The sequence below is a fragment of the Talaromyces proteolyticus genome (assembly GCF_021365285.1).
Source record: "Talaromyces proteolyticus strain PMI_201 chromosome Unknown BGW36scaffold_7, whole genome shotgun sequence".
NCBI classification, from domain to species: domain Eukaryota; kingdom Fungi; phylum Ascomycota; class Eurotiomycetes; order Eurotiales; family Trichocomaceae; genus Talaromyces; species Talaromyces proteolyticus.
The window spans coordinates 952,484-970,089 of record NW_025764283.1 but is presented as its reverse complement, the minus strand read 5'-3'; the positions used below and the strand labels follow the sequence as shown (position 1 = coordinate 970,089).

The following is a 17,606-nucleotide window of genomic DNA, read 5'->3' as shown; positions in this document are numbered from 1 at the left end:
GTCAACACTTTTCTTCGCTCCCTATTCATTCACGATTCCTTTCTTTGGCGCAATTTCACCTGTATTTTTTATGGAGTATCTTTTTTATGAGGCATGGGCGATGGAGGATCATGGGAACCGACAATTTGGTTAAAGCTGTTTTCATATTATTGTGATGGGAGGAGAATGCTGATATAACAACTGGAACACATACCCCCACCCCCTTTGTCTTTCATTTGCTTTTCTATACGCTATGGACACTTATCCTTCCGAATGAGGTTAACAACAAGTCCTATTTGGACATGCTACATTGATGCAGACTTGATTATCTAGTCTTGCATGGTAAATGAGACCATCTAAAAGCTGAACTGTGGCATTGAATGTCTATATGTATTCACAGAACTCACCTATATGTACCCTGTAATTATATACATGAACAAAGTTGACGTTATCAATCGATACTGAGTCTGATTATCGCTCACCAGGTCAGACCTAGGTGGATCAGGTGATCTTAGGGTTAGCTCGCTGAGCCCCCCGACATGTTCACTCTTAAATATTGAATACGATCGGGTTAGCTAGCCAGCTGTACCCATCATTCGCCAAGAAGTAGGCTCTATAGGAACCTGACGCCAACCCCGGGTCGGAGACCGTCACGCTGCCGCTGCCATCTGTAGCGTAGCTCCAGGCTAATGAGTTCGCACCCTTTTGCTGGTCATCGGGTCCGCCTCCGGATGCATAGTAGATGGCAATCCAGTTTTTCGAGTTGGCCGATCCGGTTGAGTAAGTGAAAGTAAACCGAGACCCTTGTTGAAAAGAGATTGATCCCCCATAATCTTTAACTGTGAACGTGACGGGATCGGTGAGCGGCGTATAGCCGTTGTTTGCACAGAAATATGCCTTGTATGAGCCTGGTACAAGCCCTGGGTCCGGAACTACCACACTCCCCATGCCTTGCGGTGCCCAGCTATAAGCCAGCGACTTCTGGTCGCTAGGACTACCGTCCGAGGCCTTATAAATGCCAACCCAGTTCTGAGAATTTGGCTCCGGCGTTGAATAGTCGAAGGTAAATGTGGGAAATCCATCGTCATATAGGAGAGTGCTCGTATTACTGGAATTTTTGTACGACACGCTAAAGATTTCAAAGGGTTTTTCTCCGAGATCTTCCAACGAAAGGGATGACCCGGCGATGTTTCTCGGAGCGCTGCGACGCGATTTTCCACGGTTGACAGCTCCACTAGAAGTTGTGGCGTTTGATATCAGATTATATGTGGCCCCATTGGGGGTATATGTGATAGTTATGGCTTGTGCATTCTTCACGTCCGCGGTTAGGGTTGTGGCAGCCGGAAATCCAGTAATATATGTCAAGTCTGAAGCAGACTGGACATAATAAATGTTGCCATAACCTGGTCCCCCAACTGGGTGGACGATCCACCGCTGGTTGATATCACCATGATCTTTTGTACCAGGCGAAAGACCAACAGACGCGTTTCCTAGATTAGTCAGGGCCTGTCCCTCCGTCTCGATGGTGAGATAACGGCCCTCAGTGATACTTCCTCGTACTCTCTTGAAGCCATCTTCGACTACCAGACTCAAATCTTGGTTCGCGTTGTTCACGCCGTACGGGATGGGGACTTGCGCCTTCTTCTCAGCGAGGCAGCTAGCAGGGCCAACCCAGGGACCCGTCAGCGATCCAAGGTCCAAGTTCCCACTGTAGTCTCCTGGATCCTCGGGCTTCGACGGAGGTTCTGCGGCCGTGGTAATGGTAGGGATCGAGTAATCGGGCTAGTTTGGTGGTGAGATTTTGGAAACTTGAGCGAGAGTAGCATTCTACTTACATTGTCAAAATCAAAGGCATTGACGAGATTAGACATGTGAGTACGACGCCACTGCGTAATGGCTTCGGTATGCACGGAGTTATACCCATTAGCTGCGGCCCATTTCTCGACGAACATGACGTCCGAGTTGTGGTCAGATGGCTCAGTAAAGACATTGCCTCCGCGTGTCCACGGTGAGATGATGAAGCGAGGAACGCGCCAGCCTTTTATGCGTGATTAGCTTGAGAGCTTCAGAACAAATTGTGGTCAAACTATTTGGTGCAGTCCGTAGACATACACGTAGAAATACGCATATGCCTACAACGGCAAAGGGAAGATATGTGGTATATTGAGCACAAAAATACGACAAAGAACAAGAGTTCTACATACCTGGGCCAACCGGAACATCTCCCAATGCCCCGTTATACGGATCTGTCATCCATTCGCCTGGCGTGTCTTTTTCTGGCACTACGGGCACGACATGGTCGGCCCAGCCTCCTTGCTCTGTACCGGGCATTCACCATAAGTAAGATTTTTCCCGCGTGGAATGGGAGTCCTCACCATCGTAGCTGATAATCAACACAGTCTCATTATAGGCTGGGCTACTAGTAATGGCCTCAACGACTTTTTGCTGCAGCCACGCTCCGTCCTTGGGCATGTTCGGTGGATGCTCTGCCTGCTCTTGAGGGCCGATGATCCAGCTTACCTGCGGCAAGGTACCTGCAGACGCGTTGCCGTAGAAGGCATCGAGGCCTGGGTATGAGTTGCCTTTTATGTTAAGGGCTGAGCCATTCGGAGCTTGTTGGTACTGTTGAAAGTACGCTAACATATTGTCTTCGAAGTTGTCTAGATCCTGCCACACCTGCCATGAAATCCCGGCTTCTTCGAGGTACTCTGGGAACGTCTTCCACACGAACGGAAAACAATTGACCCCGGTAGACTCGCAGCCTGGTGGAAAATAGGATTAACTTGTTTGTAGTCTCAAATGGAATGTTGGACTTACCCGGCGTGTTGCTGTTGTCAATGATCATGCCGCCTGTGCCGTCTAAGTTGGTGGGTGATCCTGGTATATTGACTGAACCGCTCATCCACATGATCCGATTTGGATCAGTGGACATCAGGAGGCTCTGCATGTTCATGTCGAGAATAGTCCAGCCTTCTGCGATATCGAAATGAGTTGGGATATCCTGCCGCGTAAAGTAGCCTAGACTGTAGCCTCCATCTGCACCCGTCCATTGGTTTCCTAAGCCTCCACTGTAGGCTGTGTGCATCGTCTGCCAGCCGTTGTCGCCAGCGCCCATGCATTGCGTGGCATTATACCACTCGTCATGTCCGAGGTAGTTAAGATGCCATGGCTTCAATATGTCGGCGCCGTTCTGCGTCGAGCTGAGGGCCCTAGTCGTAGGGTTTCAATAATGGTTAGGATAAATTCGATTACTTCCGGTACTCACTGCTCTAGAACGGAGCGTCCATCGGGGTTGACTTGGGCATTGGGATCACCAAACCCTCTAACGCCGGCCATTGTGCCGAAGTACTACCAGCTCCTTCGTCAATCCAGTGTGCATATATAGATATAGAGCGAACCAGCTAGGCACAACTTACGTGGTCAAATGCTCGGTTCTCCTGCATGAACAGTACAATATGCTTGATATCTTGGAGCGATCCTGCCTGGACAGCTGTTGCAACGGCCGAGGCCGCTACGAGGCCGGCGGCACGCATTTTGCTGGTGATAAGCAACAATTTACGGCTGAATTTTTGAAATAATTGTTGCAAATCCAAGGTAAGTAAGAGAGGGCGAAGTAGTGTTATTAACCTTGTGGAATAAACATTTAAAGTTTGTAGTTTATATTTGATGATTATTACTCGATATAGTCTGCTATGTCTAGGAGGCTAAGAGTAAGCACCTGCATTAGACTAGACTGATGTAACGCAATGGGGTTCCTTTTACTTTCCTAAACAGTATATACGGCGCGCCCCGTATGTAGGACGCTCAATTCAATAGCGGGCGATCACTGATGAATTGGGACCCCTCCTGGTACTGGATTAGAGTTATTATTAGACAGTATGCACTAGAGCCTTAGACAGAGATGGCAACACGCGACATATAACCAAATCAGATTAGGTCAACTGACACTACGTGTATGACGGGAAATTCACGATGTCACATAGGCGCTCTGTACTGTACCAACTTACTGCACCAACTAGTGTTAGCGGCCTAGGGCTCATCTATCAGATACTATAAATAGTTTTACAGTTGGGGCAAAATTGTAGAAGCAAACGAAGTAGAAGCCGAAATGTGTAAAGCTAGGGATACAATTCTGACTGTATTTTTATTATCTGCAAAGCTACCAATTAATCATTTTCCTGCTTTATTTCGCCCGACCTCGAAATTGGTCCTGGATGAAGAATGCCCAGATTCAACACTAGAGCCACTAGCTTTGCAACAGTGACGCCGTCTAGGGCCTCTACTCCACCATATGTTGAAGTACCAAATTTCTAAGGTCTGACAGTGCCGAAAGCCGCTCCTATTGCATAATTCATGATTATGGGTTATTGAACTCAAACCATTCGCGGCGAGGAGTGGCTGCTCGAGCCGACATAATGATCGGAAACTAAGGCGATGTGACGATCTTGTCGATTAAGTGGATTAAGAAAGTAGTACGTATCCACAATCCCACACTGTGTAAGCGCTAATCCATTCCCCTCCGGGGTTAGTAGTCGTTGTACTTTTAATGCCATTCACAGTGCACTCACTCTACAGAGCCCCATCCTCCATCCCATTGAGATTCTTGATGGGATGGAATTACAGGAAGACGATGTCGGTTCTACAAGGTCTCCTGGCGACCTCTACGCGGCGGGTGGTGGCGGTTGCTAGCTTTGCTGTACTTCTGCTTACGGCCCCATTCCTCTACTTTGCTTTTACGTTGTACCCTTTCTGGGTCAATGATCCTAATACCTTCGTGCCTGGTTCCAGCGTTGTTTCCGGTGATAGACTCGTCGGTTTTAACGATAGTCACTATCCTAGTGCCGATGGGCAGTCGGATCAGAGCATCTTGGAAGAGAGCGACAGTGATGCGTTTGCGCTACATCCAAATGATCACATATTTCGGAAACCGCAGACGATTCGCATGGCATGGGACGTTACCATGGAGGAGCGCGCTCCAGATGGGGTTAAGAAAATGGTCTATTTAATAAACGGTACACACATGCCTCTTTTCTATACCTACAGGAGTGAAACCAGGCAGAGAGGGTATACTCACATGAAATCACAGGGCAGTTTCCAGGCCCAACTATCGAAGCTCGATCTGGAGATGAGCTTGTGATCAATGTTTATAACTCCATATCCAACGGCGACAATGATGGAATTTCAATCCACTGGCACGGACTTTCAATGAAAGGTATGCATAGCATTTTTGTTGCTAGCATTCAACATGAATATCCTGAATATCTAGACAGTGAGGCTAACTTTGTCAAGGGGCCAATCATATGGATGGCGTAGTAGGCCTGACGCAGTGTGCCATTGGTCCATCAGAGAACTTCACATATCAGTTCCGAATTGATGAGTCCCAGTCCGGAACATTCTGGTATTCTGACATCTGTATCCTACATTTCCTGTGACTGATAATAAGAACCAGGTACCATGCCCATGCGGGACTTCAGCGAGCCGATGGGCTCTTCGGTGGACTTGTGGTACACAAACCGACTGATCCAGGAATGGAATCCGATTTGTCGACGTACCAGTACGAGACAGAAAAGCTTCTACTTGTGGGAGACTGGTATCATCAACAAGCTGACGCTGTGTTTAATTGGTACCAAGATTCGAGGCACTATGGGAAAGAGGTATGAATCAACTAAGCTCTCCAGGATATTAACTGCCAAATTATCATTGAGAGATCCTATAAAATTTGAAAGTAACATGGACGTGCATCCTATTTAGCCTGCACCAGACTCCTTCCTTATTAATGGTGAGGGCTCGTTCAACTGTTCGGCGGCTGTCAAGGCACGGCCAGTCCTCTGTCATTCGGTTCCAAAACCATCAATAAGGCTCGCAGACACAGATCGTGTGAGAGTCAGAGTAGTCAACACTGGGTTCGTTACCTTATACCTCTTTCTTATTTTATCGTCTCTAATTTAATTTTGTGATTTGCAGGGTTTCCTCCGGCCTCACTCTATCTATTTCACAAGGAGCCATGAGTCTCATCACCGTCGACGGTGGAAACCCGGTTGGAAATACTCCAATTGCAGCTGTAATGGGTGTTCTTTACCCTGGTGAGCGCATGGATATTATTCTTGATAATTCTCTGCATGAGAATACGCAAGGTCATTCGGGGATTAGGCATTTGGGCCGAGAAACCGAGCTCACATTTGCTTTGGACGGGGAGTAAGTTACCAGCCAATGTCTTCATAAAACTACCCTAACATGGCAATGCTAACACACTCAAGAAATATGCAAATTGAAAACTACGCTCTTACGCGGATTCAATCCTTTCCTCTCGTGTGGAACGAGAGACCGATGGGTACGTCATGGCGAGAAACAAAAGTGAAACCCAGTCCAACATCACATATCCTTCTTTCGGAGGTATCAGGACTTCCCGCAACTTCTAGCTCAAATTTTCCTGAGAAACCTATGGAAACCTCCGTGCTGTACACTGCAATGCAGATTCGCTCCTCGTTTCACAATCGACCCGTAGGCATCGTGAACCACACGTCGTGGATGATTGAGGATCCGAAGGGAAAACCACTCCTTGCGCTGGACCCCAAAGACTGGGCCAAGGCTACGAAGCAGCCAAGTTCAATCCAGAGCCTGCATGTTCCTTGGTATCAACAATCCGGGGATAATAGATGGATTGACCTGGTATTAAATAACATGGATGATAAAGGGCATCCTTTTCACTTAGTGAGTTGAAAGGAAAACAGTGTCACAGCTTTTGGTATATCTAGCTAATTTTCAAAGCATGGATACGAATTTTACGTTCTTGCCGTACAATCTACGACACAATTCGGAGGATACAATCCATTTGATGCTGCTTCAGTAGACCAGGCGGGACCTGTGAACGTGCTGAATCCTCTGCGCAAAGATACTGTTTACGTCCCACGAAGGGGGTATGCTATTCTGCGGTTTCCTTTGAATAATGATGGATTGTGGCTTCTTCACTGCCACGTATTGCTACACCAGGCCGCGGGTATGGGCATGGTCCTTCGCATCGGAGAGATTGACCTAGATGCAAAACATAGCGCTTCTACAATGTGTAATAGATAGATACTGTGAGTATATCTAGTCGCTCTCGTCTTCTAGAATTAGAAAGATCTAAGTCGTATATAGATTTCAAACCAAAGTTGGTAAATATTTATTGCTTGAATACATCATTTGATTTGAAAGTTTAAGTACATATCGGACATTGCATCTGTACTCTACATGTATCAAATGATGTATATATGTTCCTAACTTTCAAATGTTATACATCGGTTATTGATTGGGTAGTAATTAAAATAGGGAGGCCTCCACACATTGTTATTATATGTATTTATTCTATTCAGATGATAATCCTTCAAAAATATTCGGGGTTTAGCGTCTATTTTATTAGATTGCATTGAAGAAAGCATTCTGATTGGTCTGAATGCGCCGATACGGCTTCAACTCAGGGGTCGGTGTAACAATTGATGCTTAACGCACTGCATATAAGTTCACATAATCTTTTAGTGTTATCTCAACGATGGCTGCCAATTATGAATTATTTGTGTTCATTTCTCGTTGCGTAAATATTGGCTGCTATAAGTTAAATTAGTTAAATTTGATTGTTGAGTAATCCGTGCGGCTTACAGCGGGCCTGCTTAAGCCTTACGGACGTAACTCTCCCCAACGAAATATTGCTAGTCCCTGTTCTTAAAACCTAGGGCTATGTATGTACGAAGCAATTATTGAGAGCTTTCGTACCTCTAGATTGGCTTTCACTGTCCGTGGTGACCCTGGCTGCATCTCGTCAACACCATAACAACATATAAGCATGGACAAAGGAGCCCCGTCATTCCCTGGCTTCACTGCCTTGTCCGATCAAATATTTATCCGCCAACCCGACAAGGAAAATGAAGATAATTCAACACATTCAAAACCTCACCATGTCCGAGCAACTCTCATATTTGGCTGGGGAGACGCACAACCAAAAAACTTAGTAAAGTATGCCGATGGGTATAGAGAGCTGAACCCAGACTCGACACAAATCGTTGTGCTGGCACCAATCTCAAAGGCAGTTTATATGAGTCTTGAACAGCGTACTCAGGCCATGATGCCAATAGTTGACGCTCTATTTCCTACTTCACCAAACACTCAGGCAGAGCAGACCGGCATGAGCCAAGAACATCGTATCCTGGTGCATGTCATGTCTAATACCGGCGGAATATTCCTCGCAGCGACCTTGAATGCATACCGTGAGGTTTACAACGAGCCCCTGCCGCATGATCTGCTCGTTCTTGACTCTACACCCGGTAGCCCAGTAATGACATTCAAGAACTTGATTATCTGGTCTCGCGGGATGACGCTGGGTACAGCAAACTGGTTCCCCTGGCCATTCGTTGTGACGCAAAGTCTCTGGGGAGTTTTTCTGTCAACAAATCGGTTTTTCGAGTGGCTTATTGGCAGGGTCCCTGCATCGGTTTTCAGCGTTGCGGCTTTAATCAATGAGGAGTTTGAAACCAAGAAAGCGCGCCAGCTGTACCTTTATAGTCAAGAAGACGAGTTAATCCCTTATGAGGATATTGAGTCTCACATAGCTGAGGCTAAAATAAGGGGATATGACGTCGATACCTGCGTTTTTAGGGGAAGCAAGCATGTGAGGCATATGCAAATGTTCCAAGACCAGTATTGGCATGCCATCCGAAATTCTTGGGAGGACGTGACTAAGAATGATAAGTAGAGAGAAATCATTTTTTGACAACGATTCCTAGGGCTAATCCTGTTTTGACATGATAGGTGGGAATAATGATATTAAATTTTAGATAGATTGCTTGTTGTAAGCCGCACGGGAAAGACTTGATAAATTAGCTATAGAGGATTATCTAAATAAATCGACTTTTCAATTTTTCAGAAGCAATTTCAGGAAGCAGCGAGCCAGAGTTATTTGAAGAAATATAACTGGTGAGATGGCTTGGTAAATCTTTGCGGGGCTTATCTTATCCATCCAAGCTTCTGGAAAAATGAACGGTACTTCCTCAATGCTGTCCAGACCACAACGGCGTCTTAACATTCCACAGCCTATTACGCCCAAGCTCTTCAGTACAGAGCATGGAATGGCGTCATGCGCTTCCTTTTTAATTGCTCTGGAACATTGATTAAAGGTGCCACTGGGTCATGTTATTTTTCCAAACCAGCGACGCGTCGCGTCTGGGTCAAGCGCAGCGATGTATCCCAGCTTGTCCCGCGTCGAGCATTTGCTTCCATCTCTGCGGATTCATTTGTCCAGAATTGTGTTGATATCCCGGTTGGTGGAAATGGTTCGATTAAGCTAAAGTCGGTGTTGATTCTGTCTGTTTCATGAGTGATGTCGGCTAACCATGACGGTGAAATTTACAGTATTCTCAAACCAACGACAAACAGTGTAGAAGCAAATTCCAACACAATTATTTACCTACCTCAAGGGCCCATCTTCTCCAATGAAAAACTAGCACATCCTCGCGAGACAACGACTACTCTCCCCTTTCTTGACGAAGCGGCAGTGACCGAAAATGCGACGCCCCAGAAATTACTCGCAAGAACAACGGGATCGACGGTGGTCACGGTGAATTATCGATTGGGCTACATGAATGCATCGCCGTCACCACAAGATGGAGACGCTCCCTTGTTTCATAGGCATCCGACTCCAGTACACGATACGCTCGCCGGGCTTGATTGGGTCTTAGGCACAATTGACCCCGAGCAGCTATGCGTCGTTGGGACAAATATTGGTGGTTCGCTCGCCCTTATGTTGGCGTTGACAGAGTTTAAAACGATACACGCAATTGCCGCATACGAGCCTATATGCGACTGGACTGGTTTAGACGATTATTGCACTGTTGACCCAAATGATATTGCGGAGGCGGTTGCCAACGATATAAAGAAGAAGAATGTGGGAACAAAGAGCGACCAGGATATTGAGTTGGAATTATTACGAGCACAGGTAGCTCAGATAAAGCAAGGCTCACGACACAGGAGGAAATCAGCACCAGCTGATCTAGTCCCGCTGTTGAGAGCTAGGGAATACTTGTTCCAAGCGCCTTCGAAGTATTTCGATGCCTTCGCTTCCCCGATGTTGTTTCTACGATCTGCAGGGAAAGACCCTCCGAAGACTTTCCCCAAGTATCACACTGGTCCGGAATACTCTACACCAGTCCTGAAGAAACCAAATGTCGCAGAAGACTTGGTCGATCTGTGGGATGTCTACATACAGGCCGACGAGGAAGCTTCTTCTGCGCAAGAGTCGAATGACAATATCGAACAACCCGCACGACGCCGAAAGGCGCTCTCTCGATGGCCCCCGTATGGTCTTGACTACGGTGCAAATAGTGGTGTGGCAGACGGCGTTGAAAAGCTTGATGCGACTTTACCATTGGTAAAGCTGTTCGCCCGCTCCAACACAAATTATTTAGACGGCAGTCCTACGGAGCCTGGCAGTGCCGTGGTGGACCAGGATCTTAATAACAATAACAACGCGAAACGCAGAGCCAAGCCCCTCGCGAGTCAAGACTCTGTCTTGGCAGACCAAGCCAAGGAGATGGTGTCGGTCCTGCGACGAGCATGCTTCTGGGGTCGCGAGAAAGGTTACGGTGAACAGAGAGTATCCCTCGCTTGCCTACCTAGGTCTGACTCTATTGGCACCGCTAACGCTAAGAATGGCAGCAATAATGATGCAGCTGATCTGGCCGATCTACAAGTCGATTCCGCCATCAGTGAGGCTGCGTTATGGTTTAACAGGGTGAGCGGTGCCAACGACTAGACTGGCGTTGTTTTGGCTGTGAAGAATTTATCCGGCTCCACCGGGCACGCCGACGATCTAAGATAGATGTAACATCCAAGAGCCAACGCAGCTTGGCAGGGGTCAGCCTCCGTTGTCAACAACGATAAGCCATCTTTTAAAATGTGCCGGAGATTGTTATTCATTTATTTTCAAGGGCAGTCAATCTCCGTCGAGCAGCGTGGAAATCAACGCACTGCTCGCAAGGACATCCAGAACCAGCGCATCCAGATCTGACCCGTAAGAAGAAGAAGCTTAAAATCTTATCTTACGGGCATGATGGCGTTCTCCACTTGTACCGCATCTACGGACCCCTCGCCGTCATCGTCCTTCATTGCTAAAGCTAGCAAAGCACTGCTCATCGCGTTGTGCTTTAATTACAGTGTCGCTACTGCGAAACCGTTCGACTTCGATAGCCTCAACTTTTGGTCGTCCTCGCCACCGGCCGATATCAAGCCCACCATTAACAATGTCACATACTCGGGCAATCCTATCTTCCCTGGATGGTATGCCGATCCTGACCCCCGCATCTTCGAAGGCCAATACTGGATTTACCCATCGCTGTCGCTGGACTACGACAAACAAACATCCTTCGACGCCTTCTCGTCACCGGATCTGGTGAACTGGACCAGACACGCACGCATCCTCGACTTTGCCAATGTGACCTGGTCAACAAATAGAGCCGCGTGGGCGCCGACTGTGACAGAGAAGCATGGAGTCTACTATATGTATTTCTCGGCTGGAGATGGTGCCGGTATTGGTGTCGCAGTATCGAGGACAGGGCCTGCCGGTCCCTTTATAGATGCGCTTGACGAGCCATTGATTCCGGATGTTGAGATGGGAGCCGAGCCTATTGATCCGGACGTGTTCATTGATGATGACGGCCGTGCCTACCTCCTCTGGGGCGGTTGGTCCCATGGACTAGGCGCGGAATTGAGCTGGGATATGATTTCTCTCAAGGCGCAGCCTGTAGAGCTCACGCCGCCTAATTATGTTGAGGCGCCTTATATGATTAAGCGAAACGGGACGTACTACTACATGTACAGTGTTGGAGGGTACGTATCACCGCCAAATACAAGCCGAGACCAGGAATAAAAGAAGATAACTAACTTTCATAAGATGGGGCGACAACTCTTACGGCGTGGAATACGTGACATCAACGACATCGCCCCTAGGACCCTTCACCACAGCAGCCACCCACATTCTCTTCCCAGACGCAAAAATCGCCCAGGGTACTGGAAGCAGCGGGGTACTCAACATCCCCGGCACTGACGACTGGTACATCGTCTACCATCGACGACCACTCGACGATACCGCAGCTAACGATCGCTACGTTTGCATTGACAAGATGGAGTTTAATCCCGATGGCTCCATCAAACGCATTAACATCACGAATGAAGGAGCCCCCTATACACCCTTGGTTGCATTCTGAGATGATTTGACGAACGGAGTTTTGATTTGCCAATGGGAATCCTGTATTATAAATGCATAACGCTCTAACTATATAACCATGCAATCTAATAGCAACCAAACAAGAATCCCATATAAAATCCAAATCTTAGTCCCGAAGATTAGGACTCCCACCTAGCATCGATATGTCTTGCTTGTGGCTGACAAATTCAAACCACGCCTTAAATGACAGCTGTACATCGTACTTCCTCACATCAATCCACGTATTTTTAGTACACAGGACACAAAATTTCTCCCGACACTCTTGCACGAGCTTAAGCTTGTCCTGCGGTATCGCTCTAGGATCGTCCTTGGTATAATTTTTATGAAACCAATCCAGCACTTCCTTACTTGCCTTCCTAATGGACACCTTCTTGGGTTGTAATTCCAGACCGTCCGGTCTACCTTCAAGATCCCAAAAGGGATGACACACAATGGAAGCGCGCATGTCGAGAATATCAACGATGGGTTGGAATACAGGGAGATTTCGAAGCTGCGCTGATTTGAGCTTTTCACCAACTGCTTGGAGGCGGACAGTTGCGTCCTCTCGAGGAGTATGGAGAAGGTAGATTTCTTCGAGGGCTTCTTTGTACAAATGCCGATGCTTTTTGTCCTCTAACTCTTTAAACTGGTCATAGAACTTTACGAAGTCGCCTATTTGAGGGTATTGGTAGACGGGTTGATCAACTTGTCGTGAGTTTTGAGTATTTGAGGTCATCGTTGAAGGATTGGGAGTTGGACAGACGAAGCGATCAACTCGTCGTGGTTTTTGAGTAGTGGCGATCATCGTTGAAGGATTGGGACTTCGATAGGTGGAGCGATCAACTCGTTGTGATTTTTGAGTGGTGGAGGTCATCTGTAAAGGATTGGGACTCGCATCGGCTAAGTCCGGCTTCGATAAGCCGTTCTTTAGATCCATGAATTTGCACCACTCATTAAAATCCGATTGTATGTCGTACTTCTTCACATTAGTCCAGGTCATCTCAGGACTAGGGATAGCAAACTGCTTCAGACAATCTTTAAACGCCTGGTCCGCTGCCGGCGGTATCTGAGGAGGAAATATCTTTCCCAAATACTTTTCGTTGATATACTTGTCATAGAACCAACCCAGCAAGTCCTTACACGTCTCCCAAACAAACTCCGCAGATTTGAGCTTCCCGCACTGCCTTGATGCAAGATTCCAAAAGGGATGATAAATGATCGAGCAGCGCATGTCAAGGACATAGATTATCATGCGGTAATCATCTACTCGGTTACCATCGGAACTGTACCGCATAGCAGAGAGTTTTTCGCCGATTTTTGACAGCCGAGATGTGTCACGAAGGAAGTACAACTTTTTGAGGGCTTCCTCTTTGTGCTGGTATCTTTTGGGATTGTCTTGTGGAGAAATAGATCTGAGCTCGTCCCAGAACTTTTGGAAGTTGCCTAGTTGAGGGACTGGATAGAGGGAAGGATCAGGTTTGTCGTTGGTATTGGAGGGCATTTTCAAGTAGGTGGATAAAAGACTGTAAGTTGTGGTGGTATTGTAAGGGGGAAGTGGAAGAGATGGTTCGATTTATCTAAGTGCATGAAATTGTCGGCTTTTTATACCAGTCGATGACTCGGTAGATTTGATCATTAATGACTGACAGACGAGTCAATATCTAGTATCAGTCATGAGTCATTCTCGACAAGACAGGTCATACTGTTCAAGTTGAAATCATATTGAATTATAATACAAAAGTAAGAATACATGGAGTAAGATATGAATCATTCTCTTACAGTGAGAATATCACCTCTTCCACTCTCCAGTAAGCCACGATGGTCTCCTCTCCAATGTCGCAGACACAGCTGGGTCGTCGCGATCAAGTGGAGCTTCACCATCACCACATTCCGGTCTAGAGACATGCAGTTTCAATTGCGGATCCTTTGAGAAGACCTTCAAGCCTACCACACATACTGCGTTCCATGGATCTGTATTTCCGCTGGCACATGGCTCGGGGAAGGAAGCGGGTTGTTTGCTAACAACCGGGGACTCCTCGGGCGGCATGTCAATGTCAGAGTCAAATTCAAAGTCTTGTAGTAATTCTGCCTCGTCACGGTGGCTATTCCTTGCGAAGCTCATGTTGAGGCTTGGTCGGGGTGGTCGGCTCGGCATGCGGGCTTTCCTTGTTGGGAGAGTAGCGCCGTTTCCATTGGTGTACCCATTGCCGTTGACACTTCCGTTACCATTTGGCATCTTGGCGTCCTCCATTAAATGGTGTTCACTTCCTATCTCTTCAAGTGGCTCGGCATGATAAGAAGCGGCAGCAGCTTTTCTCAAATGTTCCCGTTCCATCATTCTCTCCTTTCTGGCGATTATCTTTTTCTCGCGGATATGTTGCTTCTGCAGTTTCTTGACAGTTCGCTCACGCAATTTAGTTCGTTCGACGAATTGGTGTCTCTCGTCGCGTTCTTCGCGCTCCCTTTTCTCTCCTTCTGTTTCCACATCAAGTCCCTTTGTGTGGGCCAGATCGTATGAGAGGCCAATTTGAACCAGCTTCTCTCTTCGACTTGATGCATGCTTACCCACGACATTTTCCGGGTTGTTCGCGTTTTTGCGTCGATATGCAGTTACCTTCACCAGGACAGAGTACCGTCCGGCATCTAGAGTGATGTCGGTATTGACTGATCGAGACATCATGTATGTAGTACTACTGCGAACAATGTAATCCTCCTCGCCTTCTTTTTCCAGACGAAATTGAAGAGTGAAATCGTATTCACCTTCCAAGCCCCGGAAGTATCGAGTATCAAGCTAGAAATTGTCAACATGGAACTATTCGATAATCCTCTAGATATTACCTGAGATAAAACCACTACAATAGGACTGGTCTGAGTTAGTTCGATACCAAATCTGGTGGTGTGATAGTCGGCCGACCATGGCACGTGTAGACTAGTCCACTGTTGAGTAACCGTCCATTCAGGACCGAAGAGCCGCGTTCGGTCAAAATGCTGATACTTTTTGAGAAGGTCATCGTATGAAATCCAAAATACCTGCCTGAACGTGAGATTAATACTTCGTAAAGAATTCGAATGTCTTACGCCGTCATTTCCGAATTTGTGCCCCAACAAATTCATCAACTCTGGGGTCCATTCTTCGCTTCCATCACTGAACCGTCCGCTCCATTCTTTCCGTCCCCAAGGGTTCCTATGCCAGTCAGTGGCAAAACTTATAAGGTACAAGGGATCCAGTTTCTCTCACCTAACGCGAAGTAATCTGATGCCATTGACCTCCCTCGCATCCATGATAGAGTAGGAATGACCTTCAGAGATGCCCTTGCGATCTCGTGCTGGTCCTTTATAGTTTGGTTCCAGCCAGTTTGCGAACATCCCCGTGGCACAGCCGAAAAGAAACTGCTTATTGACGTTCATCAACTCCTCCTTCCAAAATTTGTCCTTGTCGAGAATATTTGTCGATAGAACTTCGGACGTTACTCCGCCAGTCATATCCTCGATTGCTTCTCTATGAAATGATCAGTAAAATAATCTGGCCAGAAAAAGCCATTTCCTAGAGCTCGGTTCTTACCCAACAAATCCACCCTCAATAGCAGAATAATCTCCGTGCGCCTTGGCATATGCCTTCTCCAGCAGTGGTAGCCACGTCTCGTTATCATCTGAGCATTGCGCAAAGTATAAAGCTCGAGAACCAGTCTGCCACGCTTTGCGGTATTCTTCCTCGGTATCCTGGCGATTAATATCATCCCAAATGTTCCTTTCGTCTATTGACTCATCATAGTCGGCAGCTCGGAGATAAAGCTTGTCGTCGACGATGCAATGCTGCCACTCACCATCTATGAAAAAAGGTTAGCCTCCATTCGTGTCTTCCAAGGAAGAAGTTATCGAACCTCGGTAGAAGACAAATCCATACACTCCAACTTTGTCATCGCGAGCCACGCAGATCCTATTGATTAGATCTTCTTTGTTACCCATGGTGCAGAGGGCGGCCATGAGCCAACAATCACCATCTCGCCCTTGGCGAACATCGCCTGCTGTCGGGCCGTTGATGAAAAATTGTGGATTCTCAAAAATATCCTATGACTATGGGTAAGTTGCTTATTTCCCAATATGTGAAAAGCAAACCGTACCGTCACTCTCTTCACCCCACGCGGCCGCATCTCTTGGTTTTGTTCTCCCAGTCCATCGAGACAATTTCTCTTCCCAAACTTCAAGTCGAATTCGAGATCAAAATGCGGATCGGTGTATTTCTGGTTGATGCGCTCGCATTCTTTCACTATGCGCTCAACCGCCAACTCGCATTCATGCCTGGCTTGTTCGTATGATTTGATTGCCGTGGAACCGTCAATTTCACCCTTGGACTTCTGTGCAGCTTTGCTTCGAGCATACGGGTTATCGGGCAGCACGTTGAATACCTTGCCGGGATGCTTGGTGTTGAAGCGATCCCAGAATCGGTTCACAATCTCCTGTGGCGTCTGTTGTGCGACTGGTCTGTTGTTGCGGGGGGTTCCGCTGCCCGACCGGGAAGCCAAAAAGTCTGGGTCCTCTTCGAAATCCATGGTTGATTGTTGTTAATCTATATCCTTGCCTCTCGCCACAACAATGGCGGTTGAGCTATTTCGACAACGCAGTTCACTGCCAATTCGCGCGACTTGACAAGCGATAGTAGGTACTGACAGATGCGGGGAAACAGCAGTGGCGGAATTTCGGGACGACAAGAATCGAGCGTGGATAAGGATACGAGTTCCAACTCGTGAATAAATAACATCCGCGAACTGACCTCCCTCTAAACTAGCCCATCTTGTGAGGTCCTGGATAACCACTGGCGCGGTTTCCACGACCGATTAGAGGCGGGGCAAAATCCAGGGCTGAAAGGACAAAATAGCATCATTCCACATCCTGCAATGCCCCAGCTGGCATGTCTCCAGCTGGGAGTCTTGGACATGGATGTGGATACCAAAAGCAGGCCCGGCCAAAATGGAACTCCACATAGCTGGGCGAATTACAGCAGAGAGCAATCGGTTGACCTGGACGAAGAGAGCGCGAGAGGGCTGAGAGTGGAGAGAGCTGTAGAGACGATCAGCTGGGACGGATTTAACCCGGCGCGGTTGGATTGGCCCGCGTCTTCCCAGGAATCCCAGCTGCTCGGCCTCAGCTCCTGCCTTCTCCTATCCCCCTTTTCTCTCTTCAGCTTCGGACAGAAATAATCAATAGAATTGATATTATCATTACTTCGACGACCAATCCCTTTCTTCCCGTTCTCCCGCCTGATTCTGCATTCCGAATTGTTTCATACTAGAGTTTGCTTGGTGGCTGCGCTTATCTGGCCGGACTAATGCACTACGCCGTTTAGTCTCTACTAATTAAAGCACGTTACATGGCTGGCCGCGGAGCTTCCCACAGCCAA

General features: G+C 47.3%; 7 protein-coding genes across 7 annotated transcripts; 4 read left to right on the top strand and 3 right to left on the bottom strand.

Annotated features, from left to right (window-relative positions):
- Positions 1-528: 528 nt before the first annotated feature.
- Positions 529-3,512, bottom strand: BGW36DRAFT_397836 (phosphoesterase family-domain-containing protein; the record flags this gene model as incomplete). The annotated part of the gene is made up of 8 exons (XM_046218336.1): positions 529-929; positions 1,089-1,761; positions 1,815-2,017; positions 2,184-2,297; positions 2,355-2,741; positions 2,797-3,179; positions 3,245-3,327; positions 3,396-3,512. The coding sequence occupies 8 exons, from the start codon at positions 3,510-3,512 to the stop codon at positions 529-531; spliced, it is 2,361 nt and encodes a 786-aa protein (XP_046071167.1).
- Positions 3,513-4,609: 1,097 nt separating this feature from the next.
- BGW36DRAFT_451411 (multicopper oxidase-domain-containing protein) lies at positions 4,610-7,102 on the top strand (the record flags this gene model as incomplete). Its single annotated transcript, XM_046221822.1, has 8 exons — positions 4,610-4,991; positions 5,066-5,191; positions 5,269-5,377; positions 5,429-5,633; positions 5,731-5,882; positions 5,944-6,174; positions 6,237-6,690; positions 6,748-7,102. The coding sequence occupies 8 exons, from the start codon at positions 4,610-4,612 to the stop codon at positions 7,051-7,053; spliced, it is 1,965 nt and encodes a 654-aa protein (XP_046071166.1). The 3' UTR covers positions 7,054-7,102.
- Positions 7,103-7,798: 696 nt separating this feature from the next.
- BGW36DRAFT_297453 (uncharacterized protein) lies at positions 7,799-8,704 on the top strand (the record flags this gene model as incomplete). Its single annotated transcript, XM_046211360.1, has 1 exon — positions 7,799-8,704. One exon carries the CDS (start codon positions 7,799-7,801, stop codon positions 8,702-8,704), a length of 906 nt encoding a protein of 301 aa, XP_046071165.1.
- A 381-nt stretch (positions 8,705-9,085) lies between these two features.
- Positions 9,086-10,759, top strand: BGW36DRAFT_297918 (uncharacterized protein; the record flags this gene model as incomplete). Its single annotated transcript, XM_046211393.1, has 2 exons — positions 9,086-9,297; positions 9,361-10,759. The coding sequence occupies 2 exons, from the start codon at positions 9,086-9,088 to the stop codon at positions 10,757-10,759; spliced, it is 1,611 nt and encodes a 536-aa protein (XP_046071164.1).
- Positions 10,760-10,861: 102 nt separating this feature from the next.
- On the top strand, positions 10,862-12,306 carry BGW36DRAFT_183260 (putative xylosidase/arabinosidase). The gene is made up of 2 exons (XM_046209737.1): positions 10,862-11,832; positions 11,897-12,306. Exons 1-2 carry the CDS (start codon positions 11,054-11,056, stop codon positions 12,207-12,209), a joined length of 1,092 nt encoding a protein of 363 aa, XP_046071163.1. The 5' UTR covers positions 10,862-11,053; the 3' UTR covers positions 12,210-12,306.
- Positions 12,307-12,335: 29 nt separating this feature from the next.
- BGW36DRAFT_462132 (uncharacterized protein) lies at positions 12,336-13,709 on the bottom strand (the record flags this gene model as incomplete). Its single annotated transcript, XM_046222156.1, has 1 exon — positions 12,336-13,709. The coding sequence occupies one exon, from the start codon at positions 13,707-13,709 to the stop codon at positions 12,336-12,338; it is 1,374 nt and encodes a 457-aa protein (XP_046071162.1).
- Positions 13,710-13,856: 147 nt separating this feature from the next.
- BGW36DRAFT_183252 (calpain-like protein) lies at positions 13,857-16,900 on the bottom strand. The gene is made up of 7 exons (XM_046209736.1): positions 16,330-16,900; positions 16,090-16,276; positions 15,771-16,035; positions 15,447-15,707; positions 15,287-15,392; positions 15,047-15,238; positions 13,857-14,999 (listed from the first exon to the last, which is right to left on the bottom strand). The coding sequence occupies exons 1-7, from the start codon at positions 16,756-16,758 to the stop codon at positions 13,998-14,000; spliced, it is 2,442 nt and encodes an 813-aa protein (XP_046071161.1). The 5' UTR covers positions 16,759-16,900; the 3' UTR covers positions 13,857-13,997.
- Positions 16,901-17,606: the final 706 nt, after the last annotated feature.